This window comes from Lampetra fluviatilis, chromosome 31, assembly GCF_964198595.1.
Source record: "Lampetra fluviatilis chromosome 31, kcLamFluv1.1, whole genome shotgun sequence".
Lineage (NCBI taxonomy): Eukaryota > Metazoa > Chordata > Hyperoartia > Petromyzontiformes > Petromyzontidae > Lampetra > Lampetra fluviatilis.
This window is the reverse complement of record NC_136305.1, coordinates 11,823,912-11,851,145: the sequence shown is the minus strand read 5'-3', so window position 1 is coordinate 11,851,145 and position 27,234 is coordinate 11,823,912. Positions and strand designations below refer to the sequence as shown.

Here is a 27,234-nt window from a genome sequence, read left to right as displayed (position 1 = left end):
ATCTCGTCCTCTGGCTTGAGATGGCTGCCACCTATGGGTCAGATGATTGCCTGCCACCATTAAGCAATTGGTAATTAAATATAATTTTTTTTTCCTAAAAAGTGTAAAGTTACGGAATTTTTTTTCACGAAAATAAATTGTCACGCACAACGAGTCGTGTGCAAAATGTCAGCTCGATTGGATCACGGGAAGTGGGTTAAAAAACGACCGAAAGATTTGTACGGTCGTAAGCGCGCAAGCAAGAAAGTGAACTTAATATAAAGGATTTAAAAATGAGAAGAGGTTTTACCCTTTCTGCCAACAATGGGGCCGTAGTTTGCAGGGTCCCTGGGGTCAGAGACAGGTTTTTGTTTCATAGAGGAGTCACTGGGCCCATTTTCATTGATGGAGGGAAAAGATTGGACTGGAGATGGCATCGTGCTTGGAGAAGCCGCAGATGATAGCCGAGGGAGACGAACAACTACTGCTGATGGTGGAACACAGCAGAAGAACGTAGATTAACACCCGTGGTGGCAGAGAACTGCTGATGGCGGTACTGTGCCTGCAGTTGCACCAGAAGCGTTGAGCTTTTGTACCAGCAACCCTGCAGTGCTGAAGCCGCCGTCCTTGGAGAGACACTGGTGGCCGAGACGGCTCATGGCTGAAGGGACGCCATGCTACTCTTGACACTGGCAGTGAAGCTGGAGTGTTACTGTGAAGAACAACCTTGGAAGAACCTGTGAACGGTGCTACTCCCCTCGCTTTAGCCTGTCTATCATTATACTTTAGTCCTGTTCATCACATCTGATCTCACACTGCAAGGAGACGCCGCTTTTCCCATTGCTGTTTTTGACCCTAGTCTATTCTATGTAACACTCCCCTGGACTCCAGGCGTGCCATTATTCACGCCGCAAAATGCATCTTGGGGCATTGCGGTGACGCCGCGTGGCACAGGCTACGTGGTTTCTCTTCCTTCTTCCCTCAGCGTGCGGCTTGTTCTGCCACTCGTTTTGTGCCGAGCGAAGACTTTTGGAATCTTAACCTCTCCACTGTAGGTTCAGCCTCAGCTGCCAAGGGGCGTTCTCTTCTACGAGGACAGCCTGGGAGTGATGCCTGTCATTGTCACAGTCCCTATTCTCATGGCAAAAGCAAAGCTCAAAGAGCCAAAGTGATTGCACCTTTAGGTGGTGCTCATCTCCTGTTTACACCTGTGAGTCAGTGAAGGGCAAATTCCACATTCATATGGTGGGGGTGAGTCCTCTGCATTGAACTTTTTCTCAAGTGTTTTTTTCTATTTTGTGGTCTAAAACGACAAAATGACTACATGCAGTTCTTGTGAGTTGGTGGTCGGGATAAGGCTGAGAACATTGGTACAGTAATATTCTGATTTACGTCTCTCCCATTTATGTCGTTTCAAAAATACGTGATCACTTTATTCATACCACTACCTGATTTGCGTCCCCTTTACGCACACTTATGTCGCTGACAGCATCGTCCACCCTTTCTCTTATCCGTCACCTCAGCCTTCGCCTCCACCTACCCTGTAAACTGCTTCCATTGACTTTGTTTCGATATTATTCGTCGCACCTTTCAGTAACGCATCCCTCACGTAAACCGGGGTAATTACTGTACATGCAACGCTACACACCTCTGTGTGCGTGTGGTTAAATTAGTTTTGCGGCATGCACTGTTCGTGTTGCAGTGGGTGTTTGGCTGTGTACAGGTCTGTCGCGCGCACACCACTCCCCATTGAGAGCTGAGGGAGGTCGTCGGATGTTTTTTTTATAAACTTTGATGAGGAGGAACAGAACATTGCGGTCGTCTTCTTATAGAAAACGCCGGGAGGTTTGGAAAACCGGATCCACCTATTTAAAGCCGAGACTTGTGTCGATTTAACGAATCATGTCACCACGAGCAGTGAGGCGTGGACACAGGCGCGACAAGCTGGTACAAGCGGATAATGAGAAACATGACGTGACGTCATTTGAAACGAGTCGGTGTCCCAGTTCAAATTCGACAAATGCAGAAAATTACACCACAAATCGCTCAATTGGGATTCTACGCAGCAGCTACATCACCCCCTGCTGCGAAAACTACAACAGGCGACCTGAATGCAGCACCATCCCTCGCACCTCTGAATTCGTTCACTTTCTACGAGAGTGAGTGCCGACTGTGTGGCGGTGCGTTACAAGTTGAAACGGAAAACTACGAACAAATCACTTCAGCACAGCTCGTCTGTGCAGATGTAAAACGAAGAGTAACATAAAAAAAATCTTAGCTCATCATTTCCCTGTAGCTCCACGCATGCAGCTCCCCATTAGTTCCGCCCATTTCTGCGGATGGTGCTTTGCAGTCAGAAGCGCTTTCAGTCCACTGCGGGGTGTTGCAGATTACAGGTGGGAGGACAAACTGCCAATAATCCACAAAATACAGGGAATTTCGTATTATTGGATTGCAGATAATTAAATTTTGCCATACTCAAATAATTGGATAGCCCAGTGCTTGCTTATGTTGTTGAATATTTTCCAAATACAGTTGTAGTGGGTTCTCAGCGAGACAGAGACGACGTAGTCGAGGCACACTTGTTTATTAACCCAAAGGCCAGTAACATAACACTTGAAGGGGTAACGGCCCCTTCACCCGTACTCAACAGGAATACACCCCTAGCACTATCCCCGACTGATCTACTCCCAGTCCTCCTCTAAGAGTGCTAGGGGAGGCTATCTGATCTGGCCCTGGTCAAGCACGGATCCCGGCACCCAGCCAACCAGACCGGCTCTTACAAGAACATCGGTCCTGAGGCTCTAAGGGCCGCACCACTGGCTTGCCCTGCCTGGCCCTGGGAAGGACAGCGAGCCAGGGGAGTTCCAGGGCCTATCTGCCGGTCTTCAGTCTTCGCCGGTTAAAGCTTCACACTGGACCCCGAGCCCTCTGGCTCCCCGCCTTTTATACCAATCGCCACCGAGGGGTGGGGCTATGGGGGATCACAGCGCCACCCATAGCCCCCCAGGGTTAACCGTTGCGGACGTGGATGTAGACACCCCTGTGTGTTTGTCCGCTTCCCTTCCCGTAACCACCTCTACACAGTTATAATGTGGGGTGTCACGGTGGTATGCAGGAGGTCATGGGTTTGATCTCGACCCTGACGCCTGCTGTATATTAGGAGTTTGCGTGTCTCTCTTGGCCGTGTTGATATTTTTCCGGGTCCTCCGGTTTTTCCCTCCGTGTTTAGAAACATGCGTTTATAATTCTAGATTCGAAGCTTTCGTGACTGCAAGGATTCATACTCTTATGTTTTTTTTGGTAAAGTCACGTAGGTAAAAAATAAAATTAAAAGTTAATAAAAGTAATAATGGAAATATAATAAATCACGACGTTTCGGAGGCAACATAAGTCTCCGTCATCAGGTGGGACCGTCACAGCTAAAATTACTGCATCAAGTGAGGAAAATTCCAAAAGACCAGCCCTTAAATACAAGTTAAGGAGGGAGGGGCTTATCTGAATGTGGTAACCAGGGAATGGAACGTGGGGGTGGTGGGCGGGGCTACAAGAGAAATTGGTCAACGTCGTGTGTAAGAAAACGGAGCTGCAAGAGAAATTGGTCAACGTCGTCATGTGCAAGAAAACAATCGGTGTACCTCGACCTAAACCGATGTTGGTTGAGAATCCAAATACAACAAAGCAGTACTGTTAAACGCTGGGGATGTCAACACTCGGTAAAGTAGAAAAGTACCTGTCAAATAAAATGGTACAAATGTGTAGTTAAATATTTTTTACATGGTTAATAACATCTTTCCAATGATTACTCAGTTTGTACCCATCATCACGGTTGAAGTTATGTCTATGTTTGTATATCTGAATGGCTTCGTGTACAAACCTTTGATGGTAGCCAGAGGGTTTGCAGAGCACCTTGGTCTCGGAAAAAACAATATCATGAGAGCCCACAGCGTTGTAGCAATGATCGGCAACGGCGGAAGACTCAATTTTGCCGTGTTTCAGATCTGACTTGTGCTCGCGGACACGATCAGAGCCATGATGTTTCGTTTCAGCAATGTAACAATCACCACAGCTGCTACTCAGTTTATAGACTCCAGGGTATTGCAAGTCAGGGATGACATCCTTCACAGATGGAATTAGATCACGGATTTTATGTACTGTACTGAATCGGACTTGGATCTTATGTTTGTTTAGAATTTTGGAGATCTTTATGGTCACGCCTGCTATGTATGGCAACGTGATAGTTTCGATCGGAGTTTCAAGTGGCTGTTTCTGTATGGTGGGAGAAACAGCTTGACGGATGTTACGGTCAAAGTATACGTTCATCCTGAAGGCCCGATGTACATGTCTTAATTCACTGGCCAGGTGGTGTTGGTCAGAAATGACATGAGCTCTGTGGTATAGCGTTTTGATGAGAGAATTCTTTTGAGATGGATGGTGGTGGGAATCAGGTTTCAAGTAGGAATCTGTGTGGGTGGCTTTTCTGTAGACAAGTCCGATTCAGTACAGTACATAAAATCCGTGATCTAATTCCATCTGTGAAGAATGTCATCTCTGACTTGCAATACCCTGGAGTCTATAAACTGAGTAGAAGCTGTGGTGATTGTTACATTGGTGAAACGGAACGTCATGTCTTTGATCGTGTCCGCGAGCACAAGTCAGATCTAAAACACGGCAAAATTGAGTCTTCTGCCGTTGCCGATCATTGCTACAACGCTGTGGGCTCTCATTATATTGTTTTTTCTGAGACCAAGGTGCTCTGCAAACCCTCTATCTACCATCAAAGGTTTGTACACGAAGCCATTCAGATATACAAACATAGACATAACTTCAACCGTGATGATGGGTACAAACTGAGTAATCATTGGAAAGATGTTATTAACCATGTAAAAAATATTTAACTACACATATTTGTACCATCTTATTTGACAGGTACTTTTCTACTTTACCGAGTTTTGACATCCCCAGCGTTTAACAGTACTGCTTTTTATGTATTTGGATTCTCAACCAACATCGGTTTAGGTCGAGGTACACCGATTGTTTTCTTGCACATGACGACGTTGACCAATTTCTCTTGCAGCTCCGTTTTCTTACACACGACGTTGACCAATTTCTCTTGTAGCCCCGCCCACCACCCCCACGTTCCATTCCCTGGTTACCACATTCAGATAAGCCCCTCCCTCCTTAACTTGTATTTAAGGGCTGGTCTTTTGGAATTTTCCTCACTTGATGCAGTAATTTTAGCTGTGATGGTCCCACCTGATGACGGAGACTTGTGTTGCCTCCGAAACGTCGTGATTTATTATTTTATCATATTTCCATTATTACATTATTAACTTGAAATTTTGTTTTTTACCTATGTGACTTTACCGAAAAACCTAAGAGTATGCGTTTATCATATTTGGCTGCTATAAATGTCCACATGATAAGCCACTTAGTTGTGCTATCATTTATGGCCAGGTCACTGGACCTTACCTGGTAAAATAAATATAGTTAAATAATATCTTCTTGGTTCTTTCGGTAAAGTCACGTAGAAGGGAAGTAATAAAATAATAAAAATAAAACATAATAAAATAATTCTCACGACGTTTCGGCCACAACGCAAGCAGCCGTCTTCAGGTGAAAACCAGGTCTGTCGAGGCGACAGCATCTGAATGAAACAGCACCATGCTTGGAGCATATATTTAAGCTGGGTAGGAAGGGGGGGAAAGGGCGCCTTGACAAAAGAATTTGCATATCAAGAGGAATTTAGCATATTTAGGAGAAATGCAGGTATGTGATTAGTACTACTTATGCCCGTGCATTATGCAGGATTAGCATCAAAGGGGGGGAATAGGGGTAGCATTAATAAAGGGAAGGAGTTTTAATATTATGTAGCTGCAGTAACTAAAACCAACATGTAAACAACTAAAGTATAAACTACATAGTATCATCAGTATACTAAATATACTCTACAATAAGCTGAGTTACTAACAGTAAGTAATACATTACAATTCTACGTCGTAAAAATATAATATGCTTCAATCTAAACTTTATTCTCTTACATCACACGAGTCTACACCGTACTATATACTGCCATAGACAAACCCAACATTAAATTACATACTGTATTGCTATAAACCACCTTATACATTGTAATATTACACTATGTATTATTCTTCCCACCCTAATGTATATCACACTGCTGTATATTCACTATACAATTACGATACTATATATTACTTTGTACATTGTATTAAGCATATACATTTTATACTATTTGTTATTATACACTGTACCATTGACCGTCGTGTGAAAGATACTAAGAGGAAGCAACGAAATATGTCAATGGGAGAGTATAACAGGGAAACTTGCAGCGAAGCAAAGAATCCATTCCCTGCGGAGAATACAATGCCAGTGAGTGGAACGCGGTGTGAAAGTCACCGTAAACGTGAACACAATCAGTTAAGATCCGAAATGGTTTATTACGTCCTTCAAATGATTGCTAAGCCAGAATCCATCTTCTCGGTTGAAATTGTCTGTGTTTGTATATGTGGATCGCCTCATGAACGAATCTCTCACCTTTCTGAAGAGATGCCGTGACTCTAAGGTAATACCAAACGCATTTACACTAACATCTGCTGCTGTAACTTCTTCTAATGCTAAACGAATTCTGTCTAGAACTAGCTGAGCTCTTATCTCAGAGAAAATCAGACTTACGCGCACCGATCTAGATCAATTAGACAAGACACTCTACAAATCACACTTATCTTTGAGTGCAACAATGTCCACATCGGATTGGGAACATGTAGACAAAATGACTGCCTCTTCAGCTGCCGCTATGTCGACCAAATGTAAGGACAACTTGATTTCCAAATTCAACCACCTCTCAAACAAGAGACCGGACCCACACGTTGAAAAGCTAGACGTTAACAATGTCGTAATTAATCACAGTAACAGTTCTATTTCTGAAGGTCTGAAATCCGTTTTAGCTAAAGGACTAAACTTTGCAGTCACACCTAGACACATACCAGTTAATGATATAAATGCCCGTGTAGATGTAGCTCTCAAGGGCCTGAGTCACATTACTGCAGACGTAGCAAGATCTGAAATCTCTGCAACCCTCAAACGCTAAGATGCCAGCTAGCAACATCAGCAAAGATGAGCGTTTTGAATTAGCTCAATTAAAAAAGAAGGATGACATTGTCATCCTCTCAACCGACAAAGGCAATGCCACTGTCATCATGGACAAAATAGAATACAACAAGAAAATTCAAGAACTACTCAACGATGGCAGCTATACAGAAATAAAAAGAGACCCCACCAACAGCCTCGTCACTAAAACCAACAAAATCATTTCTGATTCAACCGCATTAATTGATCAGACCAAACAGTTCTCGTTGAAACCTTATGCAGCCAGGCCACCAAGATTATACGGCTTGCCAAAGATACATAAATAAGATACACCTCTTTGTCCCATTGTCTCTACTATCAACTCCCCCACCTACAAACTGGCTCGTTTTTTTGTCTGAAATCCTACGGCCTTTCACTGGAAAAACCACCTCTGCGGTACTAAACTCTACTGACCTGGTATCGACAATCAAGGGGATTTCCCTGTCCCCAGACGACCTGCTTGTCAGTTTTGATGTGGTTTCCTTATTCACCAAAGTTCCTGTACCTGACACCATCGCAATCATTGAAGACTTGGTTCATCAAGGACTGAATACTTGGGTACCCCCCCTGGTGAGACACTGCTTAACCAATACATACTTCACCTGGAATGGAACTTTCTACAAGCAAACTGAGGGCACCCCAATGGGCTCCCCCATATCTCCGGTTGTAGCCAACGTTTTCATGGAGAAATTTGAGACTTGACACCATCCAGACTGCCACTCTACGCCCTACCTTATGGAAGAGGTAATAGAGGACACTTTTGTCATCTGGCCACATGGCCGGCCTGCTCTAGACCAATTTCTCGACCACATCAATTCCATACACCTAGCCATCAGATTCACCATGGAAGTCGAAAAAGATGGCAAGCTACCCTTTTTGGATGTCCTAATTCAAAGGAGACCTGATGGTTCAATGAGCCACTCTGTCTACAGGAAAGCCACCCATACGGATGCCTACCTAAAACCGGATTCCCACCACCATCCATCCCAGAAGAACTCCCTCATCAAGACTCTATACCATAGAGCCCAATGCATCTCCGACCAGGAACACATTGCCAGTGAACTCAAACACGTACGCCAAGCTCTTAAGGCTAATGGTTACTCCGACTACACAATCCGCAAAGCCATCACTCCAACCATCAAGAAGGATCCTGTTGAGGAGCCTTTCAAGACCATCACCTTACCCTACATTGCTGGGGTCACAAAAAAGATATCCAAAATCCTGATTAAACACAAGATCCAGGTCCGATTCAACACATTACATAAAATCCGTGATCTGGTCCCGTCTGTAAAAGATGTGGTTCCAGACATACAGTACCCTGGCGTCTACAAACTAAGTTGCCTCTGTGGTAGCAGTTACATTGGAGAAACCAAACGACATGTCTCGGACCGCATCCGTGAACATAAAGCAGACTTGAAACACGGTAGGACAAACACCTCGGCCGTGGCAGATTACTGTTACAATTCAGTGGGCTCACATGATATTGACTTCTCCAAGACAGAGGTTCTCTGCAAGCCATCTGGCTACCATGAGAGATTCGTTCATGAGGCGATCCACATATACAAACACAGAGACAATTTCAACCGAGAAGATGGATTCTGGCTTAGCAATCATTGGAAGGACGTAATAAACTATTTCGGATCTTAACTGATTGTGTTCACGTTTACGGTGACTTTCAGACCGCGTTCCCCTCACTTGCTTTGTATTCTCCGCAGGGAATGGATTCTTTGCTTCGCTGCAAGTTTCCCCTGAACTACTTTCCCATTGACATATTTCGTTGCTTCCTCTTAGTATCTTTCACACGACGTTCAATAGTACAATGTATAATAACAAATAGTATAAAATGTATATCCCTAATACAATGTACAAAGTAATATATAGTATCGTAATTGTATAGTGAATATACAGCAGTGTGATATACATTAGGGTGGGTAGAATAATACATAGTGTAATATTACAATGTATAAGGTTTAGGGTGGTTCATAGCAATACAGTATATAATTTAACGTTGGGTTTGTCTATGGCAGTATATAGTACGGTGTAGACTCGTGTGATGTAAGAGAATAAAGTTTAGATGGAAGCATATTATAGTTTTTACGACGTATAATTGTAATGTATTACTTACTGTTAGTAACTCAGCTTATTGTAGAGTATATTTAGTATACTGATGATACTATGTAGTTTATACTTTAGTTGTTTACGTGTTGGTTTTAGTTACTGCAGCTACATACTATTAAAACTCCTTCCCTTTATTAATGCTACCCCTATTCCCCTCCCTTTGATGCTGCTAATCCTGCATAATGCATGGGCATAAGTTGTACTAATCACATACCTGCATTTCCCATAAATAAATTCCTCTTGATATGCAAATTATTTTGTCAAGGCGCCCTTTCCCCCGCTTCCTACCCAGCTTAAATATATGCTCCAAGCATGGTGCTGTTTCATTCAGACGCTGTCGCCTCGACAGACCTGGTTTTCACCTGAAGACGGCTGCTTGCGTTGTGGCCGAAACGTCGTGAGAATTATTTTATGTTTTATTTTTATTATTTTATTACTTCCCTTCTACGTGACTTTACCGAAAGAACCAAGGAGATGAATCCCTGCAGTCACGAAAGCTTTAAATCGAAATTTAAATAATATCGTTTGGTCTTTCATTTACAGATGGAGTAGGTGTGTATCAATTCAGGTTGTGAATATAAAATAATAATTTTTAAGCAGATTAACTTTGAGCCAATGTTGTTTACACACGGAGAGAACAATAGTGGGCCAATTTCGGAGCCTTGAGGACCTCCCTTAGTATTAGGGAGTAGTTTGAAAAAAAATCGATATAGTTTCTGTCCCCAAAGATACTTTGAAAATTGTCCGATTGATGTTTCTCAGATCATGCTGCGGTCTTTCAATCTGAAAGTTGGGTTGCATTGCCATCTGCTTTGATTTTACACTCAGCCTTGGAATTGATTTTTACCGAGACCTGGTAGCAGTGTTGCTGTGTTGAACTTCAATACAGTAACCTGCACTGTTTTGATAATAGGCCCAAGGCTAACTGGTAGACACGTCTGGTGGCGACGTCCTTTGGCAACGCGAGCTGGCAGTGATATATTTAAAGATTAATAATGAATGTTTTAAAGTTATGGCTCCACCTGCCCCTGTAGTGTACTGGTGATTGTGCTGCCTTTATTGCAATGACAGAAATGGAAGCGGAGTCATTGGAGTGCGGTAATATAATTTTCTCGTTCACGAAGTTGCAAACTCATGTTGACCGGCCCAGGGCACACATCGCTCGCCTGTATTCAGGCCGGAACGATGCATTCATTCGTTGATTAAAATCAAATCTCCGATACCTGCATTGTGTCAGGTGTGCGATATGCAGTATTGTTCTATCACAAGCTCACGTGATGCCTGCAGACACTCCATAGCATCCATTAAGAATCTCTTCCACAGAGCTATCGGCAAGTCTACTCAGTTTCACATACTCCTGTACCACATTAGCTCCATCACTTCTGCAGCCCATGCCGCGCCCGTTTAGCTCCTTCTATCTGGCCAAACAAAAGCTGCTTGGGCATGCGGTGGCTAGGCATGCGCGCTACATGACCCAGCCAACACAGCCTCGCCTGCTGTGAGAGCTCACTGATGGGACCATGTCCAGATCTTTCAAGGATCTGTAAGCTCTTCGCACAATCCAGTCTGGTTTAGCCCAGGATGGATCGTAGAGTGGCCAGCCTGAATGTTTCGAGCTAGCTGGAGCAGGTGTTATTGTAAATGCATCCATGATCCATGTTTAAGCAAGCAAATTCTGGTCTGGTTTTGACCATCTTGGTCCTATCAGCAGTCTGCACTGCTATATGAGTCAGTCTGTGTGTCTGTGTGTGGGTGCAGCTTCAAGGCAGCTTTGTTCCCTGCCAGCGCGAGGAGGAGGAGGATGTATCCGTGGACAGCCAGCCGACCGTGCGCAACCACGACCGTCTGCTACATCGCGTGTGCGAGCACCTGGACCACGCGTTGCTGCATGGGTCCGTGAGCGTGAGAGTGTGTATCAGTGAGTGCAGTGTGTGTCCGTGAGTGTCAGTGTAACTCAGTATCTGGTGCGGTGTGTAAACATCGCCACTAGGGAGACAAAGGCGGCCGGGCGTGGTGTTGGTCACCCACCCTCTCGTGTCCTGTGCCGGCCTTAATAGGTGCTTGCTAACAGCACTTGTCCATTAAGTCTGGTATGTGTGTGTGGCCAGGTTGCAGCACATCCCTGCCGGCTACTGGCCGCTGGTCATGCACTTCACGCGCTCCGATGCGGTGGCGACGATCTCTGCCCTGCATCATGTGACCACGAGCTTGGGCCGGAGTGAGTTCCCGCGGTGTCACCCGCCAGGATCGATCACGAGCCGGCGCGTGCGGCCACTTCCACATGCGTGCTCCCCATTGTCCTGCAATTGAGAGGAAACCAGAGAACCCGGAGGAAACCCATGCAGAACAGGGGGAGAACGTACCGACTGCTCGCACACTCGCCGAGCTGTAAAGCAGACGGCTTGTAGTCATTTTACGATTAATGCACCCAGAGTGATAACTAGGGCAGCCTGCCGAGTTGGAGCTGCGAATCTCTGAAATAAGGGGCGAACATGCTACAGCTTAGCTGCATCACCACCCGGATATAAAAAAAAAAGTTTTTTCTTTTTCAATTTGACGATATCATTTTATTTGACTGTTCACACTGGCAACAACACACGAGGGGGTTGTTGGTCAGTACCACACCCAGCTGCGTTTGTGTCTCTAGTGACAATGTTGACACATCACACAAGGTACTCATTTGAGGCTGAGTCGACCTAGGGGAGGCCAAGGATTGCTCAGATATTCGTCACCGGTGTTGGAATTAAACTTATGTCGTTGGGTTTATGATGCAGTTCACGCATCTCACTCTCTGTAGAACAGGGGGAGAACATACTAGCTCCATGCAGAGAGGTTCTCAAATTAGAAATAGAACCCAGGGCCTTTTTGCTTTGAGGCCGAGTGTTATCACTGCGCCACCACCTTTCTGCCCAAGATGATGTTGCAGCATCACATTAACCTGTTATCTATGTGGTTGTCTTGATCATCAGCAATGGGTAGTCAAAATGCTGGCTGGAAGTGGACCTGACTACACCACCCTATTGTGTGCCGTGCCAGCTGTCATATGTGCTCCTTAAGAGCACTTTCCTCGAGAGTTCATTAAGGCTATAGGGGAGATCTTTATCTTGTATCTGTGTATGTGTGTGGTGTTGCAGTAGTGCAATGGTTAGCACGCTGCACTATGAAGCCGACGACCCGAATTCGATTTCCGCTCAAGGCCAAGACCAGTGACGATTATCTGAACCGGTCCTGGGCCTTCCTGGGGTCGTCTCAGCCTCATATGTGTACCTGGTAGTGCGATGTGTAAACATCGCCACTCGGGAGACAAAGCCATCCGGGTGTGGTGCTGGCCACCCACCCCCTCGTGTGCCGTGCCGGCCTTAATTTGTGCTCGTTTGCCCCAACAGTCTGTTAAAGCTATACAAGGGACCTTTATGTTTTGTGTGGTGGTGCGTTCAGGCCGCGCGTGGCTGTACCTGGCGCTGAACGAGAGCAGCCTGGAGAGCTACCTGCGTATTTTTAGTGAGAACCCGGTGCTGTTGCGTTCCCACTACAGCGGGTAACTCGCTCACTTGCACACCCACCACGCACTTCCGAGCCATGATAACATCACCAAGGCTGCCACTTGCCACTGAGTCACTGTGGCATCACCACGGCCGCGATGTGACCTTCTGCTTCTGTGCGCACCCGGCATACCGCGTCCACTATACCTCTCGCTTTGAGGCATGCGGTAAACGGCTCTGACGGGGCGCGTGCGCTGTTGTGTGCGTGTGGCGCTAGCAGGAGCGCGTTGGTGTGCAGCTCGGACCACCTCAACCTCTTCCTCACGCTCGTCTCCGGCCTCGAGTTCATTCACTTCGAGCTGGAGCTGGTGTGTGCACCCGATTGCACACACGCAAATACACACCTATTGAGGACTCGGGTCTGTCAGACACCGGCTGTTGCATCTCATCCATCGCACTGTATTCAACCACCACCACCACACCGTAGGTCACAAATACATACTCAGCCTCTCACTCACTCACCCACTTTCCCCCTCACTCCTCACGCTGCACGTCACAACAGTATTCTGCTACTCGCCACACTTTTCGCTTGTTCTCTCGCACTGCTCGACTGTGGAATTCCCTCCTCCCACCATCATCATTATTCTCATCTACTTTCCCAAAGCTATTATAACTGTAATAACCTTGGTCAATTCAGGAATTGCGTTACTTTCTCATTTTTTACATCTTTAATACGAGTGCTGTGTGGCGTTTTGGGCCTTGGACCTTATGCTCAGGGGTCCCGGCTCCATTCTGATTGGCAGCAGCAGGGAAGCCTGTCATGTTCGTGGGGTTCATGGGGCCTGAACCCGTGGGAGACCGGGATCTCGTCCCTTCACGTGCAGCGCAAGCTGCTCGCGAGCATTGGCGTGGGGAACGTCTGGGACACTGCGAGCAGACCTCTTCCTTCACGTGGATGTCTCTCCACATTGCCTGTACTAAGTGCTTGTCGGCTGTTCAGCTGATGGGATGTGTAAAAATACTCGTATTTGTTAATGTGGATAAAACACGAAAAGGTGAAAGTGGACGGCAGGGTGGCGGCAGCACAGTGGTGGCTCTCGCGGCTCACAGCAAGAAGAGCGTGGGTTCGATTCCTGACTTGGGTGCCTCTGTGTGTAGAGTTTGTATGGTTTCCCCCAGTTCTGCATGAAATTCCTCAAGGTTCTCCACATTCCTCCGAAATATGCTGAGAAATCGCCTGCAAATTACCCAATTCCGGATCATGCACAGCAGCAATATCACTCCCTACTGAAAAACACGTGGCAGGACTCTCCAGAAAACGAGGCTTTCCTGCCTGAATGAACGCGTTAATGACGCAGGGGAAAACCACGTGACATGCATGCCCGCTCCTCTCGTGCGCTCGCAGGATGCGCCTTACCTGGACCTGGCAGCGTATATGCCCGATCCGTACCGCCCCGTGCTGCCCGATGACCTGCACGGCCACTCCCCGTCGTGCCGGGGCTCGTGCCGCGGCTCGTGCCAGGGCGGCTGCTCCGACAGCGCCTCCCTCGAGTCCGGGAACTCGGCGAACCTGGAGTGGGATGACTCGGCCATCGCTCCGTCTAGCGAAGGTGCCGGTGGGCGAATGCACTCCGGCAGGTTTTTGGCAGTGGCAGGACATCGGATTTCTAGCTCTCCCGCGTGCTCTCGGGTCGTTGTTGTCATTGGGTGCGATGCCCGACGTTTTGCGTCACATTTTGGGGGCTTTGAGCAGGAATTGAATTCAGTTCCTGGGGGGATTGAGTGCGTGGTGATGGTTGCGTATACAGTAATCCCTCGATTATTCGCGGTTCAAGTTTCGCGGCCTCAGTGCATCGCGGATTTTTCAAAAATATTAATCGAAAAATAAAAATTCAAAAATACCGCCATATCGGCAGCCGTATTGCGGAAAGCAGCGTTGTTTCATCGTGATGCGCGAGAGAAACGGTTTCCCAGGATGCCAGACAAAGAGAGAAACCCTCTGAGGCTTTGTACATCTTCTCTAAGCGTCTTCCCGTGTTGTATCTCGCCACTCTCGTTCACGCTGTCAACTGTGTCTCGCGTATCTTAGTGTTGTGTTCGAAATTAACTGGTGAGTGTAGAACACCATAATGCGTATCGTATGAGAGAGAGTGAATGTACTGTATAATATTAAGGTTTTATAATTACATAGATTTAAGTAAAATATATATAAAGTATAAATATACATATTTTAAACATTCTGGTACCCACACACACATATACGGAAATTCCTAGGGGGGCCAATCCTACTTCGCGGATTTTCACTTATCGCGGGAGGTTCTGGTCCCCATTAACCGCGATAAACGAGGGATCACTGTATATTTGAGTGACGGTGATTGTGTGCACGGGTGGTGTTTTAATCTGAAAAGTGCATATGGAGTGGTGCCGCCACCTGTCTGGATGTGAACGGGACATTCGGGGAACCCGGCATCATCTTATTTGTATCGAGAGATCTGATACCGATGATGCCGAGTTGAACTTGATTGCAGGAGAGTGCACAGCTTTGATAATAGACCTGGGCTGACCAAGGATCATGTGGGGGTTTTCTCTGTGTAAAATTATCGTAATTTAAATGTGTAACGCGCCCCTGCACAGTGTTCTCGCTCTCGAAAGCGACTCGGGAGTGGTGTGAGCAGGTACCACAGACGAGCGGGAAATGCAGCAGCGAGACGGTGCAAGCCAGTGCCAACAATTATCCAAGCTCTGTGTTCTTTTATATGGATGTAATGGCGGTACACTGGTGAAGCATAACACACCGGTCCTCATAAGACAGTCTGACGATGTCGCTGTTGCCCCTGAGTGAGCTGCAGTCTCTACATCAGAAGTTGCCTTCGATTCAGCAGCTGCTTTCCCATTCGAACGTGTAATGCTACGAGCCGTAATCTTTTGATGCCACCGTCCGCCATGAATTTTTTTCAGAAATGAATCGAGGAACCATTCGACCAAGTCTAGGACACCTGTCAAATCTGCCTTTGGAACACGGTGCCAATTGTCATCAGGCTGGGTGTTATACGGCAACAGACCATGAAGCTTCCTGTTTAGCCGCTCATAACATTCGTCTTCCGACTGCTTCGACATCAGGAGGACTGATTTTAACGCACACCCCGCAAAATTTTCTGACCGGGATTGTGAATCGCAAGGAAAAAAAAATTGCGAAAAATTTGCTTTTATACTGCGCACCACCGGTGCACCGCCAATACATTCAAATTTCGAGGTGTTATTGACCAATCAATGAGTGTTTACACATGGGGAGGAAACCGAAGCACTCGGAGGAAACCACACATGCGAGGGGGCAACATTGTATCCCATTTTGTGTGCGTGTAACATTTGTGTGAGCCACCAACCCTGCGCAGTTCTGATTCTCGACCAGTGCCAACGGAGGAACACGTCAACGTTTGTTCGGCAGTGGAGCAGGTGGCGGCCGTGTCGCGGTCGTGCTGATGCGGAGCGTGGTTGCGTATATTCATGCGGCGTGTGTGTGTAACACGTGTGTTGTAGATTTTGACTTCCAAGACGTTTTCGAGCCTTGCATTTGTGTCACGGACGCCACAGGTGGGACTGGCTCCACAGCCCAAACCACGCACGTACGCATACACACGCACAAAGACAGCAATCTCCCATGTCGCCTTAACATAATTTGCTGTTAGGGAGTAGCACCTACGAAGGCCGGCTCGGGACATGTAGGGTGGATGGCCAACACCACGCCCAGCTGCTTTTGCCTCTCGAGTGACGATGTTTACACATCACACCAGGTACTCATTTGAGTTTGAGTCAACCTAAGGGAGGCCCAGGACTGATTCAAATAGTCACCACTTGTGTCGGCCGTAAGCAGGGATTTAACTTGGGTCACCAGATTCGTAGTGCAGCATGCTAACTGCCGTGTCATTACTTCCCGCAACCACACATACACGAAGACAAAGATCCCCTATATAGCCTTAACAGACTGTTGGGGCAAGTGCTGTTAGCGAGCACCTATGAAGGTCAGCAGGGCACACAAGGGGGTGGGTGGCCAGCACCACGTCCGGCCGCCTTTGTCTCCCCAATGTCATAGTTTACATACCACACCAGGTACTCATTTTAGGCTGAGTCGACCTAGGGCAGGCCCAGGATCGATTCAGAGAATCGCGTTGGTGTTGGCCCTGAGCTGGAATCGAACTCGGGTCGCCAGGTTCGTAGTGCTCCGGTTAGCGCTCTGCACTTCGAACATGCACATATACACGCACGCATACTTACACATATACATGTTTGCAGCTGATGCTGCCCGTGTGTTGCACTAACATCCCCTCTGTGGCACTTTTTATTCCTTGCCAAGTCATTCGGGCGGCAGGGCGGTGGCACAGTGGAGACACTCGCGTCTCGCAGCAAGAAGCGCCTTGGTTTTATTCTCGACTTGGGTGCCTGTCTGTGTGGAGTTTGTGCGTTTTCCCCCTTTTTCTGCATGGGTTTCCTCCGGGTTCTCCACTTTCCTCCCATACCTAAAAACACCACATGTACTGTAACTGGTATTCGTCAATACGTCTGAAATCTGAATAATAACCTGCAAGTTACTCAATTGTGATGACACAGCATCAACATTGCCCACTACTGTGAAAACATGGCAGGACCCACCTGAAAACGAGCCTTGAGACCCAGTGAGGCTTTCGTGGGTAAAACGAGTGAAATAATAATCCATGCTTGTGGCTCAGAGCAGTAGAGTGAGCAGCTAGTAATCGGAAGGTTGCAAGTTCAAATCCTGGTTGGGGGTCAACTCGGCCAATTGTCATCGCTCCGGGTTTGATAAAGTTGTCCTTTAGATTATTAGAATAATAATGATAATAATACACCTCCGGTGGTGTCATATGTGTGAATGCGTGCCACCAGCAGACACCGACAGCCTTGCCGAGCCCCTGCACAGCCCCGACGCTGCGGGCATTGTGGGCACCATGGGCACCGCAGGCACCACTGCCGCCAAGCGGGAGAGAGAGGGCGGCGTTACCGCGGCCCCCCGGGGGTCGTGGCACCGGCAGAACCCCTTCTCGTCACCCAACCTCGGCTCGCGCGGCGACCCCATGGACGAGGTCGGCGGCAGAGCCATTCCGGCGAGTTCCGGCGACGCCGACCACGACCACTCCCCGCTGGAAGTCATCCGCCTGACCACCAGAAGGCGCAAGCGCCACGGCAACGGGAGGTCCCGTGGCGCGGACGGGCAGCGGCACGGCAGCGGTGGCAGCAACGCTTCGCTGCCGTCGGAGGCGGTGCTGCAGCCGGACATTGTCCTGCAGTGGGACGCGGTGAAGCGGCCAAGCAGCGCGCTGCAGCCCGACGTGATACTGCAACCGAGCGCACTGCGGCAGGCGGGCAAGGTGGGCGAGTTGGGCGGAGCCCAGGAGCCGGGTGACGAGTTGCAGCCAGACGCAGCACAGCGCGTGGACACGGAGCCGCGGCAAGTCGGCCTGGCATCGGGCAGCGAACAGCGAGGCATTAACCTGCCCGGTTTGGAAATGTCACGAGCGAAGGGTCAGGTGCAGTCAAGAAACCTGCGTCTGAACATCGCCAATCCCCTGAATGACGACGAGGGGGCGGAGCATGTTGGGTGTGCGGGTAATGGCGACGCGGAGGAGGAGGGGGACGGAGAGCAGCATCAGAGCGTGCACGCGCTTCTCAGCTCGCACCTCTCCAGTGCGCAGAGGTACACGCTGGCCCACACGGACGAGGAGCAATGGACGCTGGGCGACGATGCCGTGGATTCGGACGGAGTACGACCCTCAGAAGATGGACATTTGGACAAACTGCACAACCACATCGAGCACAAAAGACCCTCCGGTGTGGCAAGCTCAGTTGACTGTTACGGTGAGCGGGGCTGTGGGGTGGACGATGGTAGCGCAGGAGACTGCCGTTGTCAGAATGGAAACTGTGCGCACGATTGCGGTGGCTCTATTCATCGAGACAATGTGGAGGCTGAGAATGGAACAGCTTTGACAGAGGACAGAGATGCGGATGGCGAAGACACTGAGACGGACGACGCCGCGATGGGGAGGCCGCTACAGCACCGCGCCGAGATCAGGTACCGGTGTAAAACACACTGTCGGGCCCACTTGTTTCCCAGACATGTTAGAAGAGGACATCGCCTGTAACAATCTTTTCTTGTATACGGTGCTTGTTTAAATGCCTCGACAACTCAAACAATCATCTCATTTCAAACATTCATAGGGCACCCCCATAGGCAGTTGCCCCTGTGCAACACAAGACAACTCAGAACCTAGCCTGCGAGCGGGTGTTTGTCTGACAGTGGTAGACGATGGTTGCTGCTGCTGTGTGCAATCCCAGTTGAGTAAATTGCAGGTAATTTTTTTTTTACGTTAGCAAATTCGGGACCGTGTCGTCGGCACAACGGCCTACTCATTGCCAATGATGACGCAGGCTCTTTAACGTCCACTCCAAAGAAGCAGAAGGCCCGTAGCATTTTACGGTTAGTACGCCTGCAGTATTAACCAGGGCGGCCTGCCCGGTACTCCACCGCGAACCTCTGCAACAAGCAGCTAATACTCTACCACTGCCCATCTTAAGCAAACCGTATAATCCGTAGACAAACAAATCTCTTTAGTATCTCAACAGACACAGCGCCTAGGCACTGGACAGGAGTATGAGGGGTGCCGTGTGTGCAGACAGTGAGTGATGTTATTCTGTTGGCAGCGTGGACAACAATCTGCTGCTCCTGCTCATGCTGCACGTGTTCCGGGAAGACGAAGAGCAGCTGTACAAGGTGAGAGGTCGCACTACCATGGTGGATAAGAGACGACCTCGCCTGGTAAGCAGGAGGTCGTGGGTTAAATCCCGACCTTGACGCCTATATATTTGGAGTTTGCATGTTTCTCTCTTCCCGTGGTCGAATGGATTTTTCTCTGGGTCCTTCGGTTTTTCGCTCCACTTTTAGAAACGTGCATTAAAAGTATTTGGCTGCTAGACATCTCCATATGATAAGCCAATTCGTTGAGCTATATTTTGTGGCTTCTGAAAAAGAGCTGTACAGCTCAGTGGGCCTTACCTGATAAAAAAATAAATAGTTTAGTTTTAATTTAGTTGATGTGTGCTGCCCCCGTACGCTTTGAAACAGTCTGGCCTCCGCCAGAGACAGCCTTCTTCATGGCCTAGTCTCAGCAGTGTCAGACCAGAGAACGCCAAAAGGCGAACAATACAAATACAATGCACGTATCGGGACATTTATAGCTCGGGGTGAGCAGATATATCATTGGATATTTTTGCCAGTGGTGTTTGATCATCTTAACACCTATTTTGTTGCCAGAAAAGGTGAAACCTATTCTTATTTTTTCATCAATTTGATAATGGCAAAAAGGTCCCATAGATACTCTGCCGCACCACATGTGACCTGCCAATAGGCTAACTGTTGAACCACTTGTGATGCTGCTGGATGGACATAGGCAGTGGGGGGTGGAATTTAAGGAACTCGTCCCCATTTTTTCAACTTCTACGCTGGGAGATGGAGTCGAACCGCCAACCTCTGGATTACAAGTCCAGTGTGATAACCATTGCACCGCAATGGCAGCTGCCCGCGTCTAATGCTGCAGGGGAATGGTAACCGCTGTGCTCCTCATACGTTTACCTAACCCCTCGGGGTGTCTTTCCAAGAATGATGATTCGTTTTTGATGAAGCATCCTGTATGCTGGGGCGTCTCTAGAGCGCTAAACATCACACACCGTCTCAAAACATTTGAAAGGGCACATCCAGTGGTAGCTGTCCTTGTGTGGCACAAGGTGACTTCGGTACCCGGCCTGCAGGTGGGCAGCAGTCTTCCAGAGTAGGGGGGCGACCATTTCCGCTGGGTGTAATCCCAAATTGGGAGCGGTTTGCGGTGTATTGTTCGAATTTTGCCAGCTTGGACTGTGATGCCGGCACACAGTGGCCCGGTCGTTTCCACTTGCGTCTTTAACATCCACCATGAAGCAGATGGTGCGCGTATTGCTCCAATCAATGCACCTGCAGTATTAACCGGGATGGCCTACCGGAATAAAACCACGAACCTCTGCAATAAGCGGTGAACGCACTACCGCGTCGCCACCACCACCGGCCCCGACACGGCAGGCGACTGGGGTTGGCCGTGCATCGCTACATTCACCTGGCCCGGGGCTAAGGCTGCGGGCTGATGGTCGACGGTCGTTGTTGTTGTCGCTGTGCTCATTCTGGTGAGGTTCCCCCGGGTCCCTCTCCCCTAGATGCTGAAGCTGACAACGGGGCACGCGGAGGGTGCGGTACGGTCCTTATTCGTGGTGCTCACCGACTGCCATGTCTACCTCGTGCGCAAGGGTATGCACAGCAGGGCGGTCGCGCTGTCAGAATACATCCCCACACATACAACGGTATAATGACCCCGTGTTACCGCCAATTCGATTCGCGCTTACTTTTCCAGGAACGCATTTTCAGCACTTGCCGAGGTTTGCCTGTACTGGTCTGCCTGTTCACTTTAATATTTTAAACCACCAGTTTCCCCCATGTCTCTGTATTCTTTATACAGTAGTACCTTTTCTTATTAAATGTCCTGTATTAAATTAAACTACTTATGCCTGGCCTTAGGCCCACATATTAAAAGGATTCGTCTTTGAGAAAAGACCTGGTGTCTCAATTGAACATGGCTGCTCAGGTCTCTCTCGATATGTCCTCTCTTCGTGACCAATTACACAAAATGGGCCGTGCCAGTGTCCCTCATGAGCGATGTTTTATGGGTCAACCCATTCCTTTGTTACACTCATATGGACAAAGTATTGACAATAACCCCAGCAATAATGTGATTCGACCACAGGCAGCAATGTCCTATTTGTACCGTGGTGTCCGGAACTGAAAGCAATACTCCGTGGGGTTGTACGAGTGCATCGCACAGCCTTAGCGTTGCATTTATATTCGACACTTGTCACTCCTGCACCTGAACTTTTTATGGAATTTCTTTGTTATTTCTCTGCTTTTCAAAATGCGGATGAGGACACGGGCACAATGAAGGTACAATGAGATGACACCGGATCCGGACTTACCGGTCAGATTGCCGCTGCCGCCAGCCAACAATGGAGGTCTAGGAAATGAGGGCACGGGGGGCCTCGACGCTTCTGACCAGACAGCATGAGTACCACCGCCGGCGGCTCACGGCGGTCCGCGTGCTCTGCGTTATAGGGACGGCGGAGAAGCCGTTTGTGGTGGAGAGAGCCACCCCCTACCACCAGCTGGCGGCGGTGCGCGTGGGCGTGCACGGGCAGGCGGTGCGGCTGGACGACGCCTCCCAGCGCCAGCACACTTGGATCGACACCGCCGAGCACGGCCTCACTGAGTACGTCCACCGGCGCGTGCAATTAAATCACGAGTGTCAAGTGCGTATACGTGGCGAGCGTCGTGTGTGATTACGTGCGTCGCGTGTGATTGCGTGTGCGGCCGTGTTGTGATTTTCGTGCGTGTCCATGTTGTGATTGCATGTGATTGCGTGCTCTCCCAGGTTCCTGCTGCTGTCTCTGACGGCGGCGCTGGTGCGCGGCTGCCGGGAGCCACCGTACCCACGCACCCACACGGAGACGTCCGAGACGCACCCAACCCTCATGGCCTTCGTCGCGCGCGAGACACCGTGCCCGGTGCGTGTGTGCGTGTGTGCATGTGTTGCGTGTGTTGCATGCGTTGCGGGCGTTGCGTGCATTGCGTTGTGTGTGCTTGTATTCGTGCTCATGTTGTAAATGCATGCGTAACGTGTTATTGTGTACGTGAACTGGTCATGGGCCTCCCCTAGGTCGACACATCCTCAAATGAGTACCTGGTGTGGTGTGTGAACATCACCACTGGTGAGACAAAGGCGGTCGGTCTGTTCAGGCTATACGAAGGGTATTTGTTTTTGTTTGTAATGTGTTCCTGTATATGTGTAGTGAGTCCAACTGAGTCGCAGATGTTATCTTGGGAGCAACACTATTTATTCACACAACAGCACGAACACAGCACAACCTACGCTCGGGTCTCGAATGCCCATCTAACCACACTACGGCAGAACTAGACGCGGTTCGCTATCCCGGTCCGGACCACAAGCTGGGTCCCGGACCGCGTGGCTAGAGGCTTCTTCTCCCCTACGTGGATCTTCGAACACCAACACACGAAGAACCCCGATCTCCCCACGGAGCTCTCGTTATATGTCCCCGGGGCTGGGGCTGGCTCCGCCCTTAGCCCCGCCCACCTTCCAGGCTTCTCGAGCTTCTTCTCGAATGTTCCCGAGAGCCCCTCGGAACCACGTGACTGCCCCTCGGCCCCCGTCCACCGGTGCCCCCCCAGTATCGTCCGGTCACGTGACAACAGGTCAGCCAGAGTATCATGCCCCAGAGTAACCCTGGCTGGCTGACGCTTGCTCTTGCTCCCTCACTGGTAGCCGGCACCGCACACTGTTCGCGGTGCCTCCGCGCTAACCAGTGCTCACCCAACCACCGCTAATGTTGGTACTGCAGCCCGCAACGACAACATTACCGGCCATGACTTCACAAGTCCCGGCACCACACAGTGACAAGTACAGTCACTACATATGTATACATTTGTTTTTGTTAGTATGCGTGTGTGTGTATGCATGTGTCTCTGTGTGGGCTTGCCTGCATATGTGTTAATTTATTTGTATGGGGTCGTGTATATGTGTGCATGTGTGTGTGTGTCAGTGTGTGAGCATCTATAGGTAGAGGAGAGCGGTAGTGTAGCGGTTAGCGTACTGCACTTCAAACCCGGCAACCCGAGTTCAATTCCCACTCACGATTTTCTGAACCGGTCCTGGGCCTCAAAATGAGTACCAAGTGCAATGTGTAAACATCGCCACTGAGGAGACAAAGCCGGCCGGGAGTGGTGCTGGTCACCCACCCCGTCGTGTGATATGCCGGTCTTCATAGGTGCCCGCTTAACAGCACTATGCAGGGATTTTTGTATTTACATCAGAGGTCGCAATCGGGTACCCGATACCCGTACCCTACCCGATACCCGGCTACCCGTACCCGGCTGGGTATGGGTAGCCGTTTGCGACCCTGGTGCGGCCGGGTACGGGTACGGGTAGGCCGTGAGTCACTGGTGAGTAACCGTTTGTTACTCATTTCCCAACGTCTTGTCTCTTCTCACAATTAAAGTTCTTAGAATCAACCCACCCGCACCTGCAAAATGGCTTCATCCCAGAGGTCGCAATCGGGTACCCGATACCCGTACCCTACCCGATACCCGGCTACCCGTACCCGACCGGGTATCGGGTAGGGTACCCGTACCCGGCTGGGTACGGGTACCCGTTAGCGACCCTGGTGCGGCCGGGTACGGGTAAGGAATCAAAACCCGTTTGCGACCTCCGTAACCAATATATTCATATGCACACACACACCCCTCTCACAACCCATGCACACACACAAATGCACACACACATAAATAAATAGGGCTCATAGAAATCTGAACCCGTTGTGGGTTTCTCTTAGGCATTAAATGACGGCTTTAAACAAGTCTTCACGAACAGCACTCAACCCTGACGGGTGTGTTAAGGCTACACGGGGTACCTTTGTCTTTGCAGCTGTCCGAAGTGCATGTCGCGTGCTACAGCTACGTGCACTGGGAGGAGGTGCACCAGCAGTGCGCGCCCGGCTCCGGTTGTGCCGCGGCAGGCTGCCTGCAGGCCTCACGCTGCCCCCAGGGGCCGGGCTGTGTCCCCTACAAGGAGGAGCTGCTCGTGTACCGCACGACGGGGCGCCTGGGCGGCCACACGTGGAAGCCGTGCTACCTGGTGCTCAGGTGCGTGCGTGTGGAGCAGCGTGCAGTGTACTGTGACATCTGCGGTTTTGAGGTTTCGGCATCGCTAGGTGATACAACAAGTGGGTCGCAGGCTTCGGTGCCACCGACTCTAGCGGTCGCGCTTGGCTACCGCCGATCTCCCAGTCCCTACCTCACTGCGCTGGACACGCTGTAAGGCAGTCGGGGTGATTGATCCAGCTCTCACGGATTCATTCCAGTCACTCGTTCCCTGCTACCATTGTTAGGTTGTTAGTGTTCCCGTAAACTTCACTCATTGACTCCCACACCCGTGGTGTTGCTAACCAGACTGTGTCATCCAAACTGTGTTCAACTGCTACACTGCTGGTCGCAACAACACTCACTTACTCAACCACTTTGCCGCACACTCACTGCAGGTCATAACAACACACTCACTCTCCCCACCCACCCACCCACTCACCCACCCACTCGCCCCATACTGCAGGTCACCTCACTCCTTTCTCTACTTCTTCCCTCGCACTGCTCAACTCTGGAATTCCCTCTCCCATAGCCTTTTTTTCCCCAGCTCTTACAATTGTAGTGAGTCCAACTGAGGCGCAGACATTATTCTTTCTGAGGCAACATATTTATTGTAACACGTATATACAAAGGGGTAACTGCCCCTTTACCAGATACAGCCTGGGGTGGTGACTACCCAGCTAACTACACTATACGTAGGAGTTACAGCTACGAAGGGTCGGACCCTCACTCGTGTCCCCGGCCACGTGTTGATGCCTTGTAGGACGTAGAACTTCCAGCTTGTAGACGTGGAGCTTCCAGCTTGTAGAACGAAGCGACCCCGATCCCTCTCAGGGACCCACCTCATATCCTCCCGGGTCGGGGCTGGCTCCGCCCAGGTCCCGCCCGCCTTCGCGAGCGTTCGAGCTCCCTCTCGATCCCCTTCGAGAGCTCTCCCTGGACACGTGATCAACCCCCCCCCCCCCACCTGGGGCCTTCTCTGGGGACACTCCAGATCACGTGTCTACGGGGTCAACCAGAGTGCCATGGCCCGGGGCAACCCTGTCCCCGGGCTGACACTCTCCCGCTCCCCCTTGTGGGAGCCCGCACTGCACGCCATGCGTGGTGCCCGCGCTATCCCAACGCTCACCAAGCCCCGCTAGGGCTGGTACTACACCCACCTACGATGACGGTGCATCGCACGCCACGGCCGTCCCGGGCCGGCACCATACAGTGACATCCGCGATGTCACTACACCGTTATAACCTCACTCATTTCAAGAAATGTGTGACACTCATGTCTTATATCTAGTACAACTTTGATAGTGCTGTTTGTTGCTGCCTGCCTGATATGTTGGGCCTTTGGGTCTGTGCTCAGCAACTGTGTTAAAAAAATTAAATGAGGTGAACAGGAGATAGCAGTACATCAAGTAGGTTGTGCAGACTGTTCGGTGCCATCGCACTAATGTGTGGCTCACTCTATCGTATGGCTCTCTTGTGGCTCACTCTCTTGTGGCTCACTATCTCGTGTGTGGGTCATTCTCTCTCGTTTGGCTCTCTCTCGTGTGACTCTCTTGCTTGTCCACGTATGTTAAATGTGCGCTCTGGCATTGTTTTTGTTTCCAGCAGTGGCATCTTGTACCAGTACGAAGACAGCACGGGCGTGACACCAATCATGTCTCTCAGCATGAGGTGAAACACTAATTCAGAAACACTGAATGTGCAGCACAAGTGCAGCGCACATGCAGCACCAGTCATCATAAAGGTCAAAGTCAGAGTGACGTACCACTCAGATGAGCATTAAGGCATTGGTACTGATCACATGTTTACAGCCCTGCTGGGCCAGTGGTGAAATTCTGCATTACTATGGCGAGGGGAGAGTTTCACCATAGAACCAAGGTTCACTTCCACACAGAGTGGCACTCGCGTTATCATCTCCGCCATGTGCGATCAGCGTAGCCACCTTTTCCACCGCAGACCGATCCCGCGCGCACTTCCCTGCGCTGAGTCTCCAGTCACGAAGGCAGTGCCCCACTGGCCCTCAGCACAAATTGACTCCTGCAAACCCACACACTCGGGCGCCATTCCCCACCCCCCCCCCCCCCCCCGGACTATTCGGCTCAAACCTATTAGGCAGTGGCAGCGGAGTCCCTGGCTCTCGGATGGAATTGTGTGACCGGCCCCCCCCCCCCCCCGTTGTGCTGTGTGGTGGTTGCGCAGCGGAGGTGGGTGTGGCGGTTGCCTGCGCGTGCGCGACGCCGAGCAGCCACACAGCTTCCAGGTGCTGCTCACGGGGCGACCGCCCCTGCGCCTGGCCGCACGCTCCGAGCCCAGCGTCTCCCATTGGCTGCAGGCCATCTGCCAGGCTGTGTCGCACGGGGTGAGCGTGCGCTCGTCAGCTACGTGCGCCGACCGTGCGTGCCAGCTGTGGGTCTGTGTGTGTGTGAGCGAGTGTGTGCTGTTCGTTCGAATGTTGTTCACTAACAGCACTTGTCCCAACAGTGTGTTAAGGCTAGATGGGGGATTTTGTCTTTGCTATTCGTATGTTCTCAGTGTGTGCATGTGGGTGTGAGAGGGGTGCGCGCATGCGTGCATGTGTGCGCGCATGGTTTGTGCAAGAGGATTGTGTGTGCACGGTGTGTCCGCTCGTGTGTGTGTGTGTGGGGGGGGAGTGATAGTGTCGTGGTTATTACCTTTCACTGTGACCCCGGTGACCCGAGTTCAATTCCCGCTC

General features: G+C 49.8%; 1 protein-coding gene across 10 annotated transcripts in view; it reads left to right on the top strand.

The window, feature by feature from the left end:
* Nucleotides 1-27,234, top strand: part of PLEKHM2 (pleckstrin homology and RUN domain containing M2) — a 36,052-nt gene that overhangs the window by 2,573 nt on the left and 6,245 nt on the right. The window contains exons 2-15 of one of the 10 annotated variants that reach the window (XM_078871143.1): nt 11,005-11,138; nt 11,355-11,464; nt 12,685-12,784; nt 13,009-13,096; nt 14,134-14,338; nt 16,266-16,319; nt 17,631-18,810; nt 19,440-19,509; nt 20,979-21,069; nt 21,925-22,078; nt 22,241-22,373; nt 24,308-24,525; nt 26,127-26,192; nt 26,721-26,880. In XM_078871143.1, the coding sequence (XP_078727269.1) occupies nt 11,005-11,138; nt 11,355-11,464; nt 12,685-12,784; nt 13,009-13,096; nt 14,134-14,338; nt 16,266-16,319; nt 17,631-18,810; nt 19,440-19,509; nt 20,979-21,069; nt 21,925-22,078; nt 22,241-22,373; nt 24,308-24,525; nt 26,127-26,192; nt 26,721-26,880 (2,763 nt within the window). Of the gene's footprint in view, nt 1-11,004; nt 11,139-11,354; nt 11,465-12,684; nt 12,785-13,008; nt 13,097-14,133; nt 14,363-16,265; nt 16,320-17,627; nt 18,811-19,439; nt 19,510-20,978; nt 21,070-21,924; nt 22,079-22,240; nt 22,374-24,307; nt 24,526-26,126; nt 26,193-26,720; nt 26,881-27,234 lie in introns of all 10 variants that reach the window. The other 9 variants (XM_078871142.1, XM_078871141.1, XM_078871140.1 and 6 more) reach the window with 9 other exon arrangements.